The sequence below is a fragment of the Manis pentadactyla genome, chromosome 4 (genome assembly GCF_030020395.1).
Source record: "Manis pentadactyla isolate mManPen7 chromosome 4, mManPen7.hap1, whole genome shotgun sequence".
Taxonomy (NCBI): domain Eukaryota; kingdom Metazoa; phylum Chordata; class Mammalia; order Pholidota; family Manidae; genus Manis; species Manis pentadactyla.
In genome coordinates, this window is record NC_080022.1 from 56005014 (window position 1) to 56027696 (window position 22683).

The 22683-nt window shown below is 39.1% G+C and overlaps 1 protein-coding gene across 2 annotated transcripts in view; it reads left to right on the top strand.

Moving 5' to 3' along the window:
* Window positions 1-22683, top strand: part of IL12RB2 (interleukin 12 receptor subunit beta 2) — a 62402-nt gene that overhangs the window by 35274 nt on the left and 4445 nt on the right. For both annotated transcript variants that reach the window (XM_036933141.2, XM_036933142.2), the window contains 7 exons: window positions 408-627; window positions 8362-8562; window positions 12249-12347; window positions 12438-12596; window positions 16606-16743; window positions 19517-19610; window positions 22021-22120. In XM_036933141.2, the coding sequence (XP_036789036.2) occupies window positions 408-627; window positions 8362-8562; window positions 12249-12347; window positions 12438-12596; window positions 16606-16743; window positions 19517-19610; window positions 22021-22120 (1011 nt within the window). The remainder of the gene's footprint in view (window positions 1-407; window positions 628-8361; window positions 8563-12248; window positions 12348-12437; window positions 12597-16605; window positions 16744-19516; window positions 19611-22020; window positions 22121-22683) is intronic.

The following is a 22683-nucleotide window of genomic DNA, read 5'->3' on the forward strand; positions in this document are numbered from 1 at the left end:
GTGTATGTGTCTATATGTGTATGAATTTCACAAATTTAGAAATGGAGATTCAGAGGGACTGAGTGCCTTGGCCTAGGTCACACAGCTGGTGATTGGTAGAGCTGGAACTCAAACACAGATCTGAGTTCAGATCCCATTCTTGTTCCATTGGAGGTAACTGAGTTTTCTTCTGTTTTGAAGCAAGAAAGGAAAATCAGGTGTTTTTAAAAATTAGTTTTAAAAAATATTAACTGGTATATTTTTCTAAATGGTGGAGGTGGGGAGAGGCAGAATAGTGTTCAGTGGAAGAGATAAGAAATGCAAATTAAAAGGTCACCCAGATGGAGCCATTTGCTGCAGAGGGCCAGGCACAGAGCTTCCAGTGACTTTGTTGAGAGTACACAGTAAGGTGGATATGTTTTTTACAGAATCTGAGTTTATCAGAGGCAAGAGGAAAAATCCTCCACTATCTGGTGACCTTGCAAGAGGAGGCAGCGGGGAAACCCACACTACAAAACATCACTGAACAGGCCTCCTGGACATGGGTCATTCCTAGAACTGGGAACTGGGCTGTGGCAGTGTCGGCAGCTAATTCAAAGGGCAATTCCCTGCCCACTCGTATTATCATAACAGACCTGTGTGGGGCAGGTGAGTACCAACTTTTCTTTAATATTATCTGTGGGAAACTGTCTTCCTCAACTCATCTTCTGCAGCCTCAGCTCAGGGTCTGGCATGAGTGCACAGGAGTTTAGACTTTGGAGTCAGCAGCCTTTAAAGGCTGTCTTTTCCACTCAGCCTATGAGTGGCCTTGGACAAGTGAATTAACAACTCCAATTTCTCTCTCTACAATAGAGGTTATATTACCTGTCTTGCGGGTCATTGTGAGATTAAATACAGAGACTAATACTTATCAGGTGCTTGATATGTGTTAGTTAAGGAAATATTAAGAGTTACATTAAATTGAACACTAATAGTTGGATGATTTTTTCAGAACAAGAATAATATATGTCACCAAGTTCTTAAAAAAGCATTTTATATATAAAGTCAAAACATTTTAAAATCAGTAGTATAAAAATGAAATTCTGGCTGTTAAATTGAAACTGTAGTAAAATTTTACTACACTGTAGCTCTTTAAACACAAATCTAGATAGGTATCCAGTTGTCTACATAGAAAATCTCCAACTAGCTATACACATTTTACAATTGTATCCTCTGAAAACCCATGATGAGTCAAGGATAAAAGCCCATGATTAGTCAAGAAAAAGGATATTAATGCTATTTCTCAGCATCTGTATTACTACAGGATTCCATGTCAAGATCATTGGCCTGACTTTTTCCAAAAATACCTAATGGAATAAAAATATAATTAGGTCCTTCCTTAAAATGCACTGTAATAATTTTATCTACATGTAAATCTAGCAATCATCATTTTGAAGAAGCTTCTACCAAGCATGATCATTTTATATACATTGTTAAATCTTGATTATATATCTTATCAGTCATTTACCTATATATAAGCATAGAGATAATAAAATAGATGAAAATAAATAGAAGAAAATACAAGTAAATATTGATATAATCTTGAGTTGGTATATGAATTAAGGGTTGTTCTTAGAAATAAGGGTTGCTCTTACCAGGGCCTGACTACAGTGATGTATTTATCTTCTCACGAAAGAGGAGTTCAGAGATAGACAGCCCAGGGCTGGTGTGAGAGCTTCGTGACATAGTCAGGACTCCAGGCTCCTTCTTTCTGCCACACTGCTTTCCAGCCTTAAAATGGAAATAATCCAGAATGGCTGCTGGAGCTCTACTATTTCCCTTCAAGCATAAGAAAAGAAGAAAGAGAGAAGGGCACACCCCTTACTCTTGAGGAGCTTTGCCTCAGGTCACACAGCACACTTGCAGTAATAACTGGTCACCTGGCCACACCCAGCTGCAAAGAGGTTCAGAAATAAATTAAGACAGCAGTGTTCCCTTGCTATAGAAGATGAGGAGACAATATCTGGTAGGCAACTGGTAATCTCTGCCTCAAAAGGAGTCAGTACTTTAAGGCAGAAATCTGAAGGAAAAGATGGGTTAACTACAGGGAAAAAAAGCTTAAACTTTATACAAAGTAAAATAAAAAAATTTTAAATACCATAATAAAGCTTTAAAAGTGTAAATGACAACTTAAGAAAAGTGTATATTACATTTTTGGCAAAAAGGTGATTGATTATCTGTCTATCATCTATCATCTAAGTTTTCCAAATAAGTAAGAGATTGGGAGATATGAAAGGCAACTGAAAAAATAAATATAAAAAGGCAATAAAGATATGAAAATATGTTCAGTCTAACTAGCAATCACTGACATGCAAATTTTGAAAGACTATGAGAAACCAAATCAGATTGAGTCAGAGAAAATGGAATTAGTATAACTCATGTTGGCAAGAGTGTGGGGACAAGATACTCTTGTACGCTGCTGGGGGGGGGTGTAAATTGGTGCTACTTTCTGAAGAAAATTTGACCATGTGTGACAAACCTTAACTATGAACATAACTTTTGACTGAGAACTTTTACCATTAGAAATGTATCCTCAGCAAATAATAAGTGCTTAAAATATAGGTACAAAGATGTTTGTTAAAAAATTTTGAAATATGGAAATACCAAAAACAACCTAAATGTAAAATAACAGAGGATGGACTGGTTGAGTATATCATGACCGTCACCTGCCATAATCCCACATTAACACTAAATTGATGTTGTAATTATGTTTTTATCGACATGGAAAGATGCACATAAAGTAAAAAGGCAGGCTTTCAGTACTGGATATGGGATGATGCCATTTAAAATACATATTTACATGAGTACACATTTTTGCATAGTAAAAAAATCCAGTTGAGTATATATGAAAATGTTAATAAAGTCATCACTGCATTATGAGATTTCAGATTATTTTCCTTCCCTTTTGCTTTTTATATTTTTAAGTTTTTTCTTCAGTGGATAAAAACGACATATATATTTTTATAATGAATTCTATGGGAAAAATTGAACTCATACCACTGCTTGGTATTGTGCTGTTGTTCAAACATAACATGTCATAATACTTTACTTCTTCAAACTCACTGCAGATAAATCTTGAGGTTATAAACCTCATGAATTTTCTGGACCTATTCCAGGTTCTTTATTTAGATTCAGTAACAACTTCTCAAAAATGACACATTCATTACTTTAGAGTTGGTCTCTACTTCATTCATTCAACATTTATTGAGCATATAATAAGGCAACTGGAATCCAGCAATAGGTAAAAAATCCTGTTGAGGTCCCCCAGTTGTATTTAGTCAAGTAGGAGAGGCAGACATATAAACAAGTAAACCATAGTATAGTATAGTAAGTGTGAGATTAGAGGTATGCACAGGAAACTCCAGGAAGAGAAAAGCCAAAGCGTGGACTTGGAGAGGAGGTGACATGTGAGTAAAGCATGGAGAAAGTTGGTGTTAGCCAGGTAAAGAAGTACAAATGTGCAAATGTGAGGGTTTGTTTTAAAGTGAGATGTGAGTGGGCATATATATTGAAAAAAAGTATCAGGTGGGGATGAGTTTGAAGATAGAGGGGAGAGAAGGGATAATTAATGGAATGAAATCCCTGGAGAACTGGAAGATGATGGGATCCAATGACAAAAATAGTTAAGAGGACTACTACTACTCAGAATGGACAGCATTAAATAAGGACATGGCTCAGTAAGGATGAGCATGTAGGGGAGGGAAAGTAGGAAATGAAACAGTTCTCTGGAACTGAGCTGCAGCTGAGAGGTCCTGATCCTGGAAATCATGGAATCTCAAGAGCTATTGCCTCTCCTTAGACCATACTTAAAGTAGTCGTGAATCCCACAGTGACCTGGAAGGCAGATTGGCAAGTCACATGGTCCCATCCTTCAGCACCCTTCTTACAAATATTCTGAATGACCTGTAGGAAGAATGCACCATAATTTTGTGTCTCCCTCTCTTTCAATATATGTTCACACTACTGACATATATAACTTTCCTTCTAGGCAGGGAAAAATAATGCCCCAGCAGGCAGAATTATGTTGATTTTGAGTAAGTAGGGATAACTTTATTGTAAAAGGCACCTGCCACAGTATTGCATATCAAGAAACAGAAGAATTATGTTGTTAGTTTATGATGAAAATTGAATGTGTGCTAAATCCATCAGTCAGCAAGTAAAAAATGTATTTAATATTTCAGACCAGTCCCTGTGCTCTGGAATTCTTGAAATTACTGAAAGAATCAGAAGCCATTAGTGTCATAGAGGCCCACAAAGATATTGGATACTGAGGCCTAGGAGGTGAAGTAATTAGCTGATATCATAGCTGGTGGCAGAGCAAGACCAAAAACACTAACGCACCTGTTTCTTAGTTGGGCAGTTTTTCCAAATAACTTATTTGGAAACATAATTCTTCTGTTTCTTGATATGCAACTTCATAACTTGATTCAGAAACCCTCAGTAAAAATAGAGATGGGAAGCTGAGTGATTGAGACTAAAGGAGTAATTGTGGAAGGTGACAGAGAAAAGGGGACTAGTTAGCAGAGTTCTGAAGGAGAGAACATGCCCTGGCAAACATCATGGTTGGAGGAAGCCCAGGTGGGTTCCTGGCAAGTGTGGTGACTCAGAGACAGGGCAATGCCAACTTGATTTGCTCAGCTAATTCCAGAGAAAGCAGTAGTTAGAAAGGTTCTTTGGCTATTAGCCCATCATCTGGCAAAAGGTCTTTCAAACTGTAGGCACTCAATATTTACTGAATTAATACATTTAATTCTAAAAAAAAGAAAAAGGGAAGGAAGGACAGAAGGAAAGAGAGGTGGGAGGGAAGAAAGGAAGGAAGGAGGGAGGGAGGAAGGAAGGAAATCCCGTGGCATAGCCAGGACATCAAATACCAAGGCAAGGAACCCCTGCTGGGGGATGCCAGTCCCTGGCAAGATGGCCATACACAGGTTACTGGCTCACACCACCAAGCCAGGCTCTGAGGCCGCTGCAGGAGAAGCACGGGTGGCTGAATGCCTGCACAATGAGGAGCAGTGATGAAGGGGGAGAATTGAAGTGGGACTTTCTGGCTGCACTCCTTTTTCTTGCCCATGCTGCCCTGATATAATCATTGCCCTGGCATTTCTACTATAGGGCAAGGAAGCCCAGATAGCAGGGCAGAGTAACTTCAAAAAAATCCTGGAACCTAACTAGGGAGGGGATCTGAAAGGAAAGAGTACCTGTGAGCTGCATGTCCCTTGACATTTCTCCTGCCACTCACCCCATGGGCCTGGCAGTTAAAAAGAGAGTAACAGCCCTGCTCCCCGATGAAGATCAGTGCCAACCATAGAGGCACAAGTAGGTTCCAGAGGTGCCAGGTGCACCCACGGGGAACCTGGGGACAGGTAGAGCACTTAGGCTGCATCACTATAGGCTCTGTGGCTTGGAGCTTTCCCCCGTGAAAAGCACCTCCTCCCCACCTAAACTTAACTGAAGGAGCTTTCACTACTTCCCCACAGAAAAATAAAGGCCAAGACTGTTGATCAGTCCATGAAAATAAGACATGATCCCAAAGGAGAAATCTGAGGGATGCAAGTTCTGGGAAAGAATGGCAACAAATGGAACAACCTAACCATTAGAAATATAACAGAAAGGACAAGAGCTTAAAATAAGTGTAATAAGTATCCTTAGAAAGATAAGAGAGGGTGCTAGAAACATGAATCAGTAATAAGTGGTTGTGAAGAAGCCCCAGATAAAGAGATTCAGTATGGGAAGTTTAATTGTTGAAATAAAGAACTTGGCCAGTGGGTTGGACAACAGAAAGGACTCATCTGAAGACTCATGAGTAAGTAGAAGACTGGTTGAAAGGCATCAAAAATGGGAAAAGAAGTTGAAAGTGGGAAAGTTTAAAACACTAAAAGAATAGAAGGAGAAGTAATGACAACCACCTAAAAGGAGTCCTAGTAAGAGAAAAAAAGTAAGTGAAAGGAAAAAAATACCTGGAAATATTGATCAAGAACCTTACAGACCGTACCACTCTGGGACATGTAGGATGTTGGTAGTGGGGGATGCTCTGCCTGTGTGGGGGCAGGGAGTATATGGAAAATCTCTGTGCCTTCCTCTTATTTTGTTGTAACTTAAAACTGCTCTTTCTAAAACCTCTGCAAAAGAATTTCTGCCAAAAAAAAAAAAAAATTAGTGCAGAATGATCAAGTAGCATTGATACCAAGAATGCAAAGATGGATCAATATCAGAAAAATACATCAATGTAATTCATCACATTAATGTTGAAAGAGAAAAAAAGGATGTTATTAACAGATGTAGGAGAGTATTCAGTAAAAATAGTTTTTAGAAAATAAACAGTATTTTATGAAATAAACCTATTTGAAAACTGAAAAAAACTTTTTAGTTTTAGGCACATTCTTTTTAAATTAGCAACAGATAAAAACAAAAATGAGGTAACAGCTTTAATTTAAAGACTGGAAGGAGATATTTTAAATGTGCAGCTAAAAAAGATTACTACATGGAAAATTCAACAAGGGCAGTAGACAAATTATTAGAACTAATTAGAGAGTTTAACAGGTTTGCCAGAAATAAGGATAACACACACAAACTGATAGTAGAAAATAAGATGCCATTTAAATAACAAACTAAAACTGTAAGTCGCTAGGAATTAATCTAATAAAGAATGCATGAAAACTTTAAGGAGGAATTTTTAAAACTCATTAAAAGATATAAAAGGAAAGCTGAGTAATTTCAGTGAAACAGCATATTTATGAATGGAACACTCTAACAGTGTAGCAGCATCAGTTCTCCCTGAATTAAACTATAAATTTAACTTAATTCCAATGAAATATCAGCTGGAATTTTGGGGGAATCTGACAAACTAATTTGAAAAGCTATATGGAGAATAAAGTTTCATTTATATCCAAGACCACTTTGAAAAAAGAAGAGCAAAATGAGGAGGGGACTTGACCAACAAAATAGTCAGACATCACAAAGCCTAGTAATGTGAACAGTGTGTTCTGGTAAAGAAGCTGACGCAGACACAGGCCCGAGAATATATTGAACTTAGTGTATGTTAGGGGGATGGTATCACATTTGGAGAAGTTGACTCAGCGTAAGGAAAAAATGTGTTCCCTTAAAAAAAAAAAAAAAAAGGCTTTCAGCTAGATTTGGATTGAAAACCTAAATGTGAAAAGTAAAATCAAAAACCAATAGAAGAAAATGTGATTGAGTATCTTTGTGGCCTCAGTATGGAGGGATTTTATAAACAAGACTCAAAATAAACAAACCCTGGATAAATTTTTCTACATCAAAGTTAGTATTTATGTTCAAAAGCATCATAAAGGTATCAGTTGAAAGACAGGACTAAGATTTTTAGTATTGAAAACTGACAAGTGATTGATATCTAGAATATAAAAGCTATTTCTGTAAATCAGAGAGAAGACAGGAAACTCAACAGAAAAAAATGCACTAAGTATATGAATAGGTAGTTACCAGAAAGGGTATGTCAGAAAGCTAAGAATATATGATGAGAAGCTCAGCCTCATAAAGAATCAGAAACGAAAATAAAACCACAATAAATACCACTTTTTCTATACAAAATTAGCAAAAACTAGAAAATCAGAAAATAACAAATGTTGGTGGGGAAATGAGAACCCTCATGCTTATCTTGGTGGAGTGTCAACTAATTGGCTATTTTAGAGGTCAATCTGACTGTATTTAGTAAAATAATATGTGAATTTACTCTGTAATTGAGCAATTCTAGAGACACTCTTGCACAGGCACATGAGGACATGCATGAGAATGTTCACTGCATCCTTGTTTCTGTTAGCAAAGATTAAACAAATCTTTGGAAGGAACCTCCTACTTGTCACTTGGAGACTGGATAAAAGGTTGAGGTAGTAGTCTCAAAGAATGAACTAGATTTACATATAGCAGCAGGAGGCCTATCCCAGAAACACAATGTTGAGTGAAAAATAAGTTAGAAAAAGCAGAATATTTCCTCCCAACATATGTCATGAAAATACAACACATAAGACAAAGGCAACACTAATTTTCAAAGATACATGTATACCTACAGAAACATATGGAAGGTGGATTAGAAGGATGCATATTATACTCATTAAAACAGGTACCTTTGGGAACTCAGAAATGGAAAGTGAAGAGGAAGATGAAGGGGAAAATAATTCTATAAATAACACTACACAGGGTCCTTGCACGGATGCCAATTCTCCAAGAACTGAGAAGTAGGATGAACAAATCTGTGCACCTGAGGTCTTTAAAAAACAATTAGTTTTCCCTAAAACTTTGCTGGGATGAGTTGTTTTTTATATTTTTATCCACTGTGATTTTGCTTTTATCTCCTTTTCTCCCATAAAGGGTTGTTGGCTCCTCGCCAGGTCTCTGCAAACTCTGAGGGAGTGGACAACATTCTGGTGACATGGGAACCTCCTGGAAAAGCTGCCCCTGCTGTCCAGGAGTATGTGGTAGAATGGAGAGAACTCCACTCTGGGGGCAGCATGCAGCCCCCTCTAAACTGGCTGCGGAGTCCCCCCTACAATGTGTCTGCTCTGATTTCAGGTATTTAATTGTTCACCTTCCTTGTGGAGAGTTACTAAGTTCACAACTTTCGAGGAAATTTCAGGCGGGAACCCAGAACCTTGCCTTTAATTATAGGCACCTGCATGAGAATAGGGACAGTGATGACAGTATGTGATGAATAACTGAACCAAACAAGCATGGCTGAGAGCTAAGTGGTGACCAATCAGTCTGATGGCCACCTTACATTAAGGAGTTCATGTAATTCTCAGAACAAGTGTGTGCAGCAAGAGTTATTATATACCCGTTATACAAAGAGGAAATCAGGAGGGCTTTCATTTATGATTCTGTTATTATTTGTGATAATAAATCCAGAATTATCTACATGATAACTGGTGTCTCTAGTCTTAACTCCAAATCTGTCAGTGGTTACAATCAAGTGATAGAAAGCATCTGAAAACATATTAAAATGATTGGACAGAACTTAGTCAATGTCATTTTCAAGTGTAAATTCAATGTAGTAGTTAAAAGTGCTGGTTCTGGGTTTGAGTCCTGCCTCTTGAGTCCTAGTCACTTAGTAGGTTGTGTGATCAATGGCAAATAACTTAACGTCTCTGTGCCTCAGTTTCCTTATCTGTTAAATGGGGTAATAGTATTACCTACTTCATTGGGTTATGGTGAAGACTAACTGAATTAATATAATGCAGAGAAAACATTTTGAACAACAGTGCCTGACACATTTTAAGTGCTTGATAATTTAGCTATCACTATTAGTATTATTATTATATGTGACAGAGCTGAGATTTCATTAGGTTTTCAAACTCTGAATTCCATAATATTTCATTTCACCATGACAATCATTACACCTGTCCCAGAGGCTACGCAGGCCCTGCCTAAGGAAACAAGGCAAATGAAATAAGCTGAGCACACTGCATAATAACAAGCCTGTCCTTAATAGTGTACCTCTTTTATAGTCAAGCTGCTCAGATTCCTGATCGGTTGTATTCAGTTTTAGTCACTACACTTAAAGAGAATGCTACCTAGATAATCCCAGTGAGCATCAGACAAAGGTGAGCAAGTCATCAGAGGTCAGGAACTTTTAAGGTAGAAACCATTTAGCCTGTAGAAGAGAATTCTAGATGGGGGTAGGATGGTTTGGTGGGTGTTGCTGGCTGTGAGAAAGAGTATGTGTCCTTTGTTGTCCTGGAGAGCAAACCAAGGACCCTGCATGAAAATCATCAGAATGCAGATGTCAGCTCAGTTCTGAGAAAGAACTTTCCTTACATGTGATGGTCTCTAATAGGACAGTTGATAGCCCCTCAAGGAATTGTGTTCTCTGTCCCTAGAGATGTTGCAGTAGAACCAGTTTTCCTTTAGAGCTGTTATCCCCATTAAATCAGATGAAACAGTGGATAGTAAAGGCATTTACTGAACTCTAAACTGCTACAAAATTGTAAATGCTTATTATGAACTGTACTGGGATTTACCCCATGGGATACTTTGAACCATATAGTCCCCATAATTCCTTCCTTTTAGAAATCCTGTAATTCTACACAAGTACCATAAAAATAGATGACAAAAGATAATGTTCTCCATACCTAAGAAACTAAAATGTTTTTTAAGCCCTTTAAAAATAAATCAATATAATACTGGGTAAAATAACTTTATTAATTAAATTTCTCTCCTATTTAAAACCCCTTGGTTAGCTATTTGTGTTGATGGCACATTCTTGAAATAAACACTTAAAAAGCTAAGTAATTCCTACTTACCATGAATTCAAAGTGACCCTTTCCAGTCAGTAAGATGACTCTGCTATAGGATCCTAGCATCTGGCTCGGGCAGATTTGGGTGTTTGGGGGGGCTCAGAATATAGTCCAACTCTTGGATTATAGGTTGCTAGGGCCTGGAGACCATCAGTCCTGTCTTGTCTGGGTGAAAACTGTTCTGACCACATAGATCCTATCCTTTTAAACATCTGAAGACATCACAGTGTCTAGAAAACCTTCTCTGATGCCTAGGCTATTGAGGTCCCTCTTGTGCATGCTCCCATGGTATTTCCTCTATGATTAGTACTCATTACTGACCATTCAGTGTTTACCTTCTCCCACACTTCTAGATGAAATTAGCTTTCTGCAGGAAACCCACCTAAGTGATGGTTTTAAACATGGAGACTGAACTTTTGCCCAAGGGTGGCAGGTATACCTGTGTATGCATGGGAATAGTAGGGAATGAGACTGAAGTTGGGGCCAGACTGTAGAAAGAAATGAAAATCTTAGAAGTGTGGGCTTCATGCAGTGGGCAGAGCAAGGCTAAGGAATTTTTGAGGTGGGGAGCAGACATGATTAGTGGGCACTCATATGAAAATTAGCCAGTTAAACAGGAATCTTAGGTTATAACTGTGGGGAACAGGCTTGCTAGAGCTCTACTATTCATGAGAAGGGAAATGTCTATCAAGTTATGGAGCCAGGTTTTCTTCCCTCCTCCACTAGGGTAGGCTGTTCACAAGAAACAGCTCACAGCTTCTGATGCAGCGGCCCCTGCCCTGAACTCACATTTTGTATGGCAAAACACAATGCGACCGTTTGCTTAATGAGCTGTTCTGGAACTGCCATGCCTCCATATGGCACAGTAGTTGGTTGGACCCTTCCAGGAACAGAAGTAGCAGTCAGATGCTGACCCCTCCCAAGAAATATGATGCCATATTCCATGTGGCCTTTTGAGCTTCTGGGTCTGAAATCCACCCGTGAAGAATCTTTGGATTACTAGACTAAACTGACTGCATCCTTTTCTCATTTTTCACTTGGTTCATGAATACAAATTGGAACTCAACCATGACACCCATATCTGAACATTGTATAGATCTACTTGCTGGCATAGTAAAGGGTAATGTAGTAAACTATTCTGTGATGTAAACTTCCTTTTTCTAAAAAAGGAAATGTTACATTTTAATCAGTTGTCAGTATAGGGGATCATATATACCTATGATAGAGCATTCAACAATATGGGAGAGTCCTTTCTCTGACCACATGATACTGTGGCTACCTAGTAAGGTAAATTTTCATTGGGAATTTAACTATAATGAAGTATTAACATTCCCAGGTATCTTCCAAGTCTTCCAAATCTTCCAGGCTGTTATCTAAGATCTAACTGGAATGTGGTGGGGGAAGCAAGGGTGGAGGGGAAGGAACGGGGGGTTGGACAGCACTGAGCATGCCCTGGTTAGTCGCACCCAAATGTGTCATCCTGGCTGCCCTCTCAGATGTTGATAAGCATCTATGGAATTAGAAGAGCTGCTTAGGTTCTGTTCAACACACCAGCCTCACTTTCTGTAAACAGAAAATGATTTATTTTTAGAAGTCAAAGCTGTTTTCCTTGAAGGTGAATTTTGTTTCAAAAGCAGTCTGTGTAGTTATATTTAAATCCTCCTTGGAACTGGAATACTTCTGTCTCCTTATTCGCGGTAACCCTGGAGAGCAACTCAGGTCTGCTTATTTATTCACCATAATGTGAACGTGGGAGTTGGGAGCAATGGTTTCCCGAAGCCAGTTTGCTCAGATTTTGTAACTTAGGTCATTCCTTTGCCGTCAGTCCAATTGTATTTGAACCATCTTCAAACTAAGAAGAGGCAAGAAATGCTTTGAATGCATCATATCCTATATTTAAATGGCTCCCTTTAATGACTCACATGTGATGTCATCCCTGTTATAAGAACTCCTTTTTCCTTGCAGAGAACATAAACCCCTACATCTGTTATGAAATCTCTGTGTATGCACTGTCAGGGCACCAGGGAGGATGCAGCTCCATCCAGGGTAACTCTGAGCACAAAGGTGAGTCTTGGGACCTTTTGCCAAAATTTCTTTAGTTTTAATGGTTTGGATTTGGATGGTGACAGAAGCCTCCTGTGTCCTACTTTACAGCACCACTGAGTGGCCCCAATATTAATGCCATCTTAGAGGAAAAGGGGAACATTCTAATTTCATGGGATGAAATTCCAGCCCAGGAACAAAGGGGCTGCATCCTCCATTACAGGATATATTGGAAGGAATGGAACTCCAGTTCCCAGCCTCAACTTTGTGGTATGTGTGAGAAATGCAGTGGGACCTTTCTTGTTAAATGTCAGGAAAACACAAGCATGTGTATGTACATATATACACCCACACAAGTGCTAAGTGCTCAATAAATATTTGTGAAACTAACTGAAGAAAAATAAAAGACATCTACATATACACACACACAAAGTTACTGAATGTAATGTTATATGCCAAGCAAATTGAAATGAAGATAATGGACTCGGCTCTCAAGGAGCTTATTCACATGGGGAGATGGCATTTCAAAAAGCAATTAAGGCACTTCAGTACTATTACATGGACCCTTGAGGTTTTCAAGGAATGCATTTGGAGAACTTTTAAATCCCCACATTTGCAAATACCACCATAGAATAATCTCCTTAAAATGGATAAATACAGTACAACTTAAGTAACTCCTTAGGACCCATAATTATCCCATAACTATAAGAAGAAGGCAGTTAAATTCTGGCTGAAGCATTATCTCAAGTGATTTCATTTCATTTGTGTAGCAGCTCCAGATCACTTGCCAGATTTCATGTCCTTATCTTCAATGATTTTAGAGTTTTGGGGTTTTTTTTTCCTGGCTTGAACTTCTCTCTCATAGGCATCTGACTTTCTTTCAGGAGCATTTATCATAAAGGAGAAACATTCTTATTTCTTTGTGAGAGCTGTTAGGTTCAAGAAGAATGTCACAAAGCTGCCCTGAGGTGCAGACCCAGATAGTTGCCTGCAAGAATGATCTTTACCCGGGAAATTGTAGGAGACTTTAAGGTCCTCTCTCTTGACCTTAGAAGATCTGCAGTATTGCTTTTCTAAAGTTATGACTTTGAAAACTAGCTATTTTTTTATTATATAAATAATACTTACACGTGATAAAAGCATCCAAATAGTTCAAAAAGATAGAAAATGGAAACCACCCTTTCCTCCGAACTTAGGCTGTTAGCAGTTCTTTGTGTTTTTCTTCCAGAAAAACCTTAACACATGTATACGCAGATACTTGGCACAATCATTTGTATCATGGTCTGCACCTTGCTTTTACAAAACTCAGGAAGGCACACTGCCGATCTTCCCATGTCAGTTCATATGGATGTGCATCCTTCTTCCTTAACAGCTCTCTGGTTATAAGGCCTTAGAGCCATTTACTTCAATAATCCACCACTGATAAACAGAACATATCATTGAACAGAACTGCTTCCCACTGGGCCTGCTGGGATAAGTCAGTTCTGAAATGCACCTCAAAAAGTGATGAATCAGTTGATCTCTTCATGGGCCACTTGAAAGTCATATGAAATTTGCTACCCACGAAATTTTCATTATTGCAGATTTAAACCAGTCAGCACAGTCAGTTCATTCTTAAAGCTGTTGTAGATATTGAAGAAAATAGCTACCATGGTTTTGCCACAAATTTGATGACTCTAAAGTCTACATAAGGGTATTTTAAACTAAGTTAAAAGGGAAGGAGTCATAGATTCAAAGTCATATTTTATACCAGTTTAGAATGTTTCCTTTAATTCAGTATGCACCTACTGATGAATAAGATCTATTCCCTATCTTTAGACAGCTCACAGTCTACCAAGGGAGATGGAAAAGTACACAGAAGTGATGTAACTGCTATAATCAAGGATTGACAACTGCCTGCGGCGTTTGGCAACCAGAAATCATTGGTGAATTCACAAGTGCTGTTTTTGGAGAGTAGTAGAGGTCGGGTTGCAGAAGAGGGAAAAAGACCCCTGAGATGCATCACAACAGCAAAAGGAGAATGGGGCTCCAAGGAGGAAGGGGCCCTGGCCTGTGTGTCTTGGCACTGTCCACGGGGTGGCACACGCAGAGAGCGGTAGGAGCACTGAGCCCTGCCTGGGCAGGAGAAGCGACAGATAGAAGTGGGCTGGAGCAGCTGCCTTTCAGTGCATTCTGCAAGGGATGCCTGCGCACCACTCCTCTGGAAGTTTGTTGATACAGCCATGTGTGCCAATAGCACACTTCCTACTGGGAACACATTGCTACTACTTGGCTGCTTTTGCCAACAGACTGTAAGCATCATGAGGGCAGAAACCATGGCAATTTGCTCACCATTATCTCCCTGTTACCTTACAGGGCTGCCAGGCACACAGTAGCCACTTAATAAAAACAGTATTTATTGAATAACAAAAGGGTGAATAATGCCCTACACTTTGTTAAACCACTGAAGATTGTTAGATAAAAAAGTGAGTTTCCGGGAACAATGCAGCTGTTTTGCTGTTTGACCTTCTTACCTGCAGCCTTTCAGATGACTGGCAACTATCACATCTTCCTAAACTGGTACCTTTCTCATTTAACCACCCTGAGCCTAAAGTTTCTGACTGCCAAGGATTGAAAGGTCCCCTTTATCTCTGCCAGTGAGCACAGCCCAGATCAAGGCTGCAGAACTAGTATTTCCTGCAAGACTTTTTTCTCCCATTACTCAACTTGACCTATTTAGCCACCCAAACTGCTGACACCATCACCCTCCTCACTGCTCCCCAGTTTCTATTTTATTCTTCAAATATACATGTGTGTATGTGAAACACTTTTGGTCCAGCAAACCATTCAGATCCCTTCCCTGTGCTCCAGCACCTCATCCCACTGCAGAGCTAAGGATGCTCTCACACAGCTGTGCTGTTGATTTCCGGATGCTCTCTAACGCTTTGCTGCAGTGAGATAAGCAGAAGGTCTCTCCAAATTTAATTTTTTAATCCCCTGCCTTAGGAATAAGGAAAGAGATTTTTGAGTTTAATCATGTAGCTTAAGTCTTTCATCAGGTTAGGGTAAACTTGGCAATTTTCCACATGGTACTTTTTCGCAACAGGGTGTAAAATACAGAAATTGCTCTGATAGTCACAGCTGTTAAATGATCTGCTCAGGGCTCAGCCCCTTTGGGTGGAGGGGATGTAATAATAAAGGGATCCATCTAACTGGTCACCCACAATAAAGAGAGGTGGGGGAGTAGAAGGGATCTGTTTTCCCCTTTAAGATGGTGGACTCTGAGGCAAATTCTGTGCCTTTGGATATTCAGTGCCTTGTCCAGAGCAAACTCTATAAATATTTGCAACTATTGAAATAAATTCAGCAAACATGGGCATTGTCTGACTTGTCCTGGGGTTTGTGAGCCAGTAAATGATGTTGAGACACAAAATACTGACTTCTAGTTTCCATTTTGATCACCAGCGCAGGCACAGATCAGCTGAGCAAGCCAGCAGGCTCCTCCTGCTAAAGTTCAGACCTTGATTTTTTACAATCTTCACTCCCAGCTTTTGAGAGGTTAATCCAAAACACACCTACCAGGCCACTGGAGAAGACCGCCCATTTTACCAAATGCTACCAGCACTCTTGTTTCTTGGAGGAAAAAAACAGCATTAAGCACATTGCTCAAAAAACAAAATCTCTCCTGCTAAGAATTTGCAGGAGTGTTGAGAGCATAAGGAACTGATAATTGAGTTTAAATTGCCAAAGTAAATCTAAGAGCCATTACTCTTGTTTTCAGATTTTTATCTCAAATTGAACCAGACTGTCATATTAAACCCACTAAGATCCAATAACCAGAACCTACCCAAAAAAAGCAGGAAGTCACAATTACTAAATGTAAAATGTCCATTTCATTAATTGCTAAACTTGGCTTTCCCAAAAATTCCATTGAAAATAATTTGTACATTTAGTTTCTTCCCGAAGAGTTCTCAAATATACCTAATAAATGCTGGGAACACTATAATTATAGGGACATAAAAGCAGTTACTACAGATAATTTCAAAAGCAAAATGATTAAATTTCCTTCAAAAGATTTTACCACAGAAAAAATTCTTTTGATATGCTGTGAAGACTCCATAAATGACAGGGTCAAGGGCCTAAAGTATTAGGTACTAATGAATTAGGACTAATTTTAAAACAGTGTGCTTTTCTCTTTCAGTGTAAAGGAAATACTAACAAATGAAAGTGAGTAAAAGACCACATTCAAATATTTCCTTTAATATGTACCTTTTTTCGTTTATCTTTATCCTCCTTCCAGAAATTCCCTATAGGGTCTCCCCAAATTCACATCCAATAAACAGCCTACAGCCCAAAGTGACATACGTCCTGTGGATGACAGCTCTGACAGCTGCTGGTGAAAGTCCCCATGGAAATGAGAGAGAATTTTGTCTACAAGGTAAGAAACAACTTTACAGATGGTAAGTCCACCCTGATTCCTACATATGCATACTCTCACTATATTTGGCATGGAGATGATGATCAGGTTTTCTTTAATTCACTAATTACTTCCTTACTGCTATACTCATGCACTTGCTCTTTCCTCTAACTGGACTGCTCTACCCCTTCATTGTCTGTTTAGGGACAGCATTTGTTCATTTTTCAAAACTCAATGGAAGTGTTTCCTCCTCCAGGAAGCCTTCCCAAACGCACTTGCATATATTCTCCATAATGCAGTATATTTGACCACTATTCAAAAGTCTACTCAATAGGTAGGGATTGATATCTGCTCATCTTTATCTTCAAGGTCTAGAACAGTGCCTGGCACATAGTACTTGTTCAGTAAATATCTGTTCAATGGATGATAAGAATAATCTCAACAATAACAGCAACTATTGTATATCAGATAGTTATTATGCATCATTGTACTAAATGCTTTGCAGACTATTAGTTTGCTGAAGCTCTTGTAATGCACTGTGTGACTTAAACAGAAATTTCTATTTTCACAGTTCTGGAGGCTGGAAGTCCAAGATCAAGGTGTCAGCAGAGTTGGTTCCTTCTGAGGGCTGCAAGAGAATCTGTCTCATGCCTCTCACCTTGAGCCTGGTGGCAATCTTTGTTGTTCCTTGGCTTATAGATCTCTGCTTTCATCTTCACATAGTTTTTCTTGTGTCTCTTTCCTTAAATTTCCTCTTTTTATAAGGACACCAGCCATATTGGATTAGGGGTCATGCTACTCCAGTCAGACCTCACCTTAACTAATTACATCTGCAATGACCCTATTTCCAAATAAGGTTGTTTTCTGAGGTGCTGGAGGTTAGGGCTTCAACACTTGAATTTTGGGGGTGGGGGGACACAAGTCAATCCATGTAACACATACTTAAACTCATTTGATCCTGACCACAACCATCTAAAGTGCCTGCTTTACCTTACTGTATACCTGGCCACACTACCAGGCACTCAACATGAAATGAAAAAGGAATGAGGGATTAGGATGCCTTTTTACAAGTGTAAGGTACAGAAAGGTTATTCAAGGTCACAGAGGTGGTAAGTGGCAGAACTACAAATCAAACTCAGATTTGAGTTACTTAAGTTAAACTTGAGTATATGAAGAAGTGGTCCAGCTAACATGAGCTTCCCTCCACCAAGTTATGCTGTTCTCTCTGGAACACCCTACTGCATCAGCTTCCAGCATAAAACAAGTCATTCTTGCTTTGTAACATGGGTATCAAATTGATTGTTCAGGACTTTGTTGTTTCCCTCCACTGGGTAAACTGACCAGCCCTCTGCTCATCTCCTAGCACTCCCAGGAAAGCTAATTTGTGAGCAATTAATTGGATTAAGGACTCAGAATCTTTCTATTTGTGGTACTCCAGACTTGTCCCATCTGCCCTTGAAGGCAGACAGATAGATGCTAAAGAAATGTCAGGTGGTGTCGATTATACAGGATTGTAACAAACCTCTTATAGGGGCTGGTAGGTCTCTGGCCTCTAGTTCCCCTTGCTCACCCTCCATCCCAGCCTGTCCTTCACCCTGTCAGAAAACTCCTTCTCCAAGACCCCTAGATGCTGACACTTCATCTCCTGTTGCAACTCATCAGTCGTTCCCCCGAGGGACTTCAAGCTAGAATTCAAACTGTTTTCTTACTAAGCCCTGTATGATCTGATCCTGTTCATCCATCTAGCTTTGTCCTCTGCACACACTCATCATTCATTCTCAAAAACAAAACCTGACTACCCGTAGTTGCCTGAAAATATGCTGTTTACTACTTCCATGCCTTTGCAGTTGGGTTTAGTCTGCACTTCCCTAAATTGTTTGCCTGCTTGACTCCTATCCATCCTTCAACTCTAAACTTTTAACATCATGCTTTTCAGGAAACCTTCCTGAGCTGCTTATGAGGCCATTTCCCAAGCTGTTCTCTGCTGCACCACTTTGTACTTGCCCATTTTTATATGTATTCCATGGCATATGGTTTATTGTTTACATGTTTACACCTCTGTTTCCTGGACTAGGTTCATGACTTCTTAAAAGACAGCAGAGCCCATGTTTTATTCATCTTTGTATCACAAAACCTAGAAAGGCCTGGTACATGGTTAATACTCAACAAATGTTGAATGAATTAATGAATAATTCCAACATCTAGCAAAACACATGTTCATAGAAAGGAGTTAGAACATTTCAAAGACCCTAAACAGACGGCTTAGCCAATGGTTTCATAAAATTAATAGCTACCATTTCTTGCAGGCCTCCCATGTTCAGATACATTGTCATTTGATTTAAATATACCAGCTCTAATCTTCACAACATAAAATTAATAGCTACCATTTCTTGCAGGCCTCCCATGTTCAGATACATTGTCATTTGATTTAAATATACCAGCTCTAATCTTCACAACAACCTGCAAGATAGGTTTCACCTTTTATGGATCATCATTCACCTTTTATGGATCAAGAATCTAAGGTCCACAGATCACGTATCAGTCAGTGACAGAGCCAGGACTAGAATTCAGGGCTCCAAGTTCACAACCAGCGCTTTGTATACCACATCCCCTTTCCTTTTTGCCTGTGCTATAGAACCATAGAATTGGCCCCCGTAGGGCCCCTTCTCCCTAACTGAATGGACAAAAAACAAGTTGATTTTGTGCCAGGAACTGTGGGTAAGGCCCAGAAGGTTCACACAACAGTATTTTGAAATGTTCACTGACAGTAACTCAGAGTTTGCTGCCTTTGCAGGTAGAGGCAGTTGGGGCGCATTTGTGGCACCAAGCATTTGCACTGCTGTCATCGTGGTGGGTGTTGTTTTCTCAAGGTGTTATGTCCGGCAAAAGTAAGTTGGTTACACCTTCCAATTTTGTAAGTGTGTTTTTTTTTAGTGATTATAGTTGCTGCTATGAGTCAAAGAAATGGACACTCTCATACATTGCTGGTGGCAGACTAAATTTATTCAACTTTTTTGGGTGACAGTATGGGTTTAGTTTTTAAAAATATTATACCTTTGACCTACCAATTCCTAACTAGAAATTTATCCTAAGCATATCACAGGTGTGTGCAGATATTTAGTGGCAAATATGTTCACTGAACTATTGTTCATAAAAGGAAAATAATTTAAAATGACTTAAATCCCACATGATATGGGGATTGGTTAGCTAAGTCATGATGTATCTCATGCTATATAACATTATGTATCCATTAAAGGTGCAGAAGGAAATTAAATGACATGAATAATACTTTCTATAATACATTTTAAACAGCAGGTACAGAAAACAATGTACTCTCATTTTAAAAATAATGCATACACACAAGATATGAGTTAGCATTAAATTTGGTTAACATAAAAAGCCAAAATAATATGACTTTTACTATTTAACAGTTTCTCACCCAAGTAAAGGAAGTAAACTCAGGTAAACGGCTGGTGTAGCAGCACCACAGTCATCAGGAAACTAGGCTCCGTTTATCTTTCTATGTAACTAGCCTGACACTGGCTTCCATCCTCAAGTTCAGCTCATGGTCCAATGGCTGCAGGAACTATAGCTATCATGCCTGCAATCTTTCAAGTACAGGGAGAAGGAAGGTGCCCTTTTCAGAAGCCTTCACATGAAGGAGCCACACATGACACTTTTGATTACATCTCATTGGCCAGAACTTGGTGAGGTAAGGGAGACTTAAAACTGTGGTCTTTTAGCTAGGCTTATTGTCATCTCAATAAATCAGCATTCTCCTCCTAAGGAAGAGGGAAAAATGGGTATTGGGTGGCAATTAACACTCTCTGCCCCAAGGATATACACTAAAATACTAATGGAATTATATCAGAGGATAGAATCATAGTTGATTTTAGTTCTTTATATTTAACTGTATTTTCTAAAATTTCTTTAAACATGTATTATTTTATAGAGAGAATTTTTTAAGTGAGTTATTATTCAATGCAGTTTTCTTCAGATGTCATGTAAAGTAAAAGATCAAAATAAAACTAGCTCAAAGTCATTGTACTAGCCATTGAACTTGTCTGAAAGGCTTTAAATTTACTGAAGTTTCCATATGTGATAGATGAATCAAAGCAGAGCACTCTTTAGGTAGACTTCGAAAAAGTTTAATTCAAAAGGGTCAGACTAGAATCACATGCATCCTCTTCGGAGAAACAGTATCAGATAGGGTGAAGGTTTCTGCTGTAAAAAAGTAAGAGGACCCAAAATATAGTGGTTTTAAAAAATAGTGTATTTCTCTTTCATATAATAGTCCTAAGGTAAGTCATCCAGGTTGGTTGACAGCTCTGCTACACAGAGTCATTTAGGGACCCAGTTTTCTCCCAGTGTACTGGCCCACCATTCCTTGGGCACTGTCCTCATCTGCATCTATATTAGGTCACATAACCTCTGCTCACATTTCTTTGGAGAAAAACTAGTCACATGGCCACATCTCTTGCTTTAAAGAGATAAACACAGCCCAGAAGTTTACCATTTTTATTAAACATCAAAGGTTACTAAAGCCAAGTCTTTAAAAATATTTCATATTGGTCTTGAATTTTTAAAAAACAGTCAAAGTATTTGTCACATTTATAAGAAACATTTTAATCACTTTTTTCTTCCAAATCATAAAAGTAATATAAACTCATTTTAAAATACAAAAAAAAAACCCCAGAAATGTAGAAATAAAAAAAAAGAAGACCCTTATTTTCTCTGATCACCAAATACAACTACTGTTAACAGTTTGGATATTTCCCTCCGGTATTTTTTTTCCTTGGCATTTTTAAAAATGTGGTTATGTTCACACCATTTATTAACACTTGCATCCTGTTTTGTTTAGTTCTATTTTCAGCATAATTTACCTGCTATTAAAGACTCTTTATAAACATTCTAATTAACTAATTAGTAAGCTCCCCAAGGGTAGGGACCATGTCCTCTTCTTGCCCTTCTTTCTGCAGTCTGGCACTGTGCGAGCCACACATTAGGGGGTTAACGCCATGTTTATTGAATGAGTGCATGGCCAGATAATGTCAGCTAAACATTACATTGGGCAAAAGTTCCATATTATTTAGCAGACCCCAAGTAGTTGCATTATGGCTCTTAGCATCTCCCGAAAGTCCACAGAAAATAGTCTAACCTTGATGATGCATCATCTTTCTCCTTCAGTGTTTATACTTCACTCACTTGCATTCCCCTACTGAAATCACTGTTGAGAGCCTGTGTTTCCATGCCCAGGTACACACTTAACCAGGTGTCAATTGTTCTCCCTCTGTATAGGGTATTTGTTCTCTTTTCAGCCCTCAGACCTCAGTGGTGTAGCAAAGAAATTCCAGACCCAGCAAACAGCACTTGGGCCAAGAAATATCCCACTGTGGAGGTAAGTAAAGCTCTAGTGGTCAGTTGATGGGGTTCTAGTGAACAGCACATCTAAGTTTCCCATTGTAGTTACAGGAGAGCTTCGGTGCTTAGATCCTGGGGATAAGCTGAAGTCATTCATGCTAGGTTACCATCTGAGTCATCACTTCCCATGCACGGGAATTTTCGGAAGCTTATGACCAAAGAACTGAGACACACAGCTTTTCACTCCTCTCTATGCCCTATGTTCCCCTCCTCACCTCAGCTACTTCAAAAAAGCAGCTAGTTTTGCCATTTGTTGAACACTAGCCTGAGCACTGACGCACTGACTCATCCAAATCCAGAAGAACTGAAGCATTACTGTGACCTTCCCAGTCCTGTCTCACAGAATAGATAAAGCCCAGGCCATTTTGGTCTTGACAGGAAGCCAGTAAGTCATTCCATTGCGCCAGGAAGAAGTTTTAAAGGAGAGGTTGCTTAGCTGGCAGATGAATGCTGAAGTCTGAGGAGGGGCTGACAGTCCACAGCACGCAGGATGCCCCGTCTCTGGTGGAGGGTCGAGATGTTGGAGGCATCTGAACATTG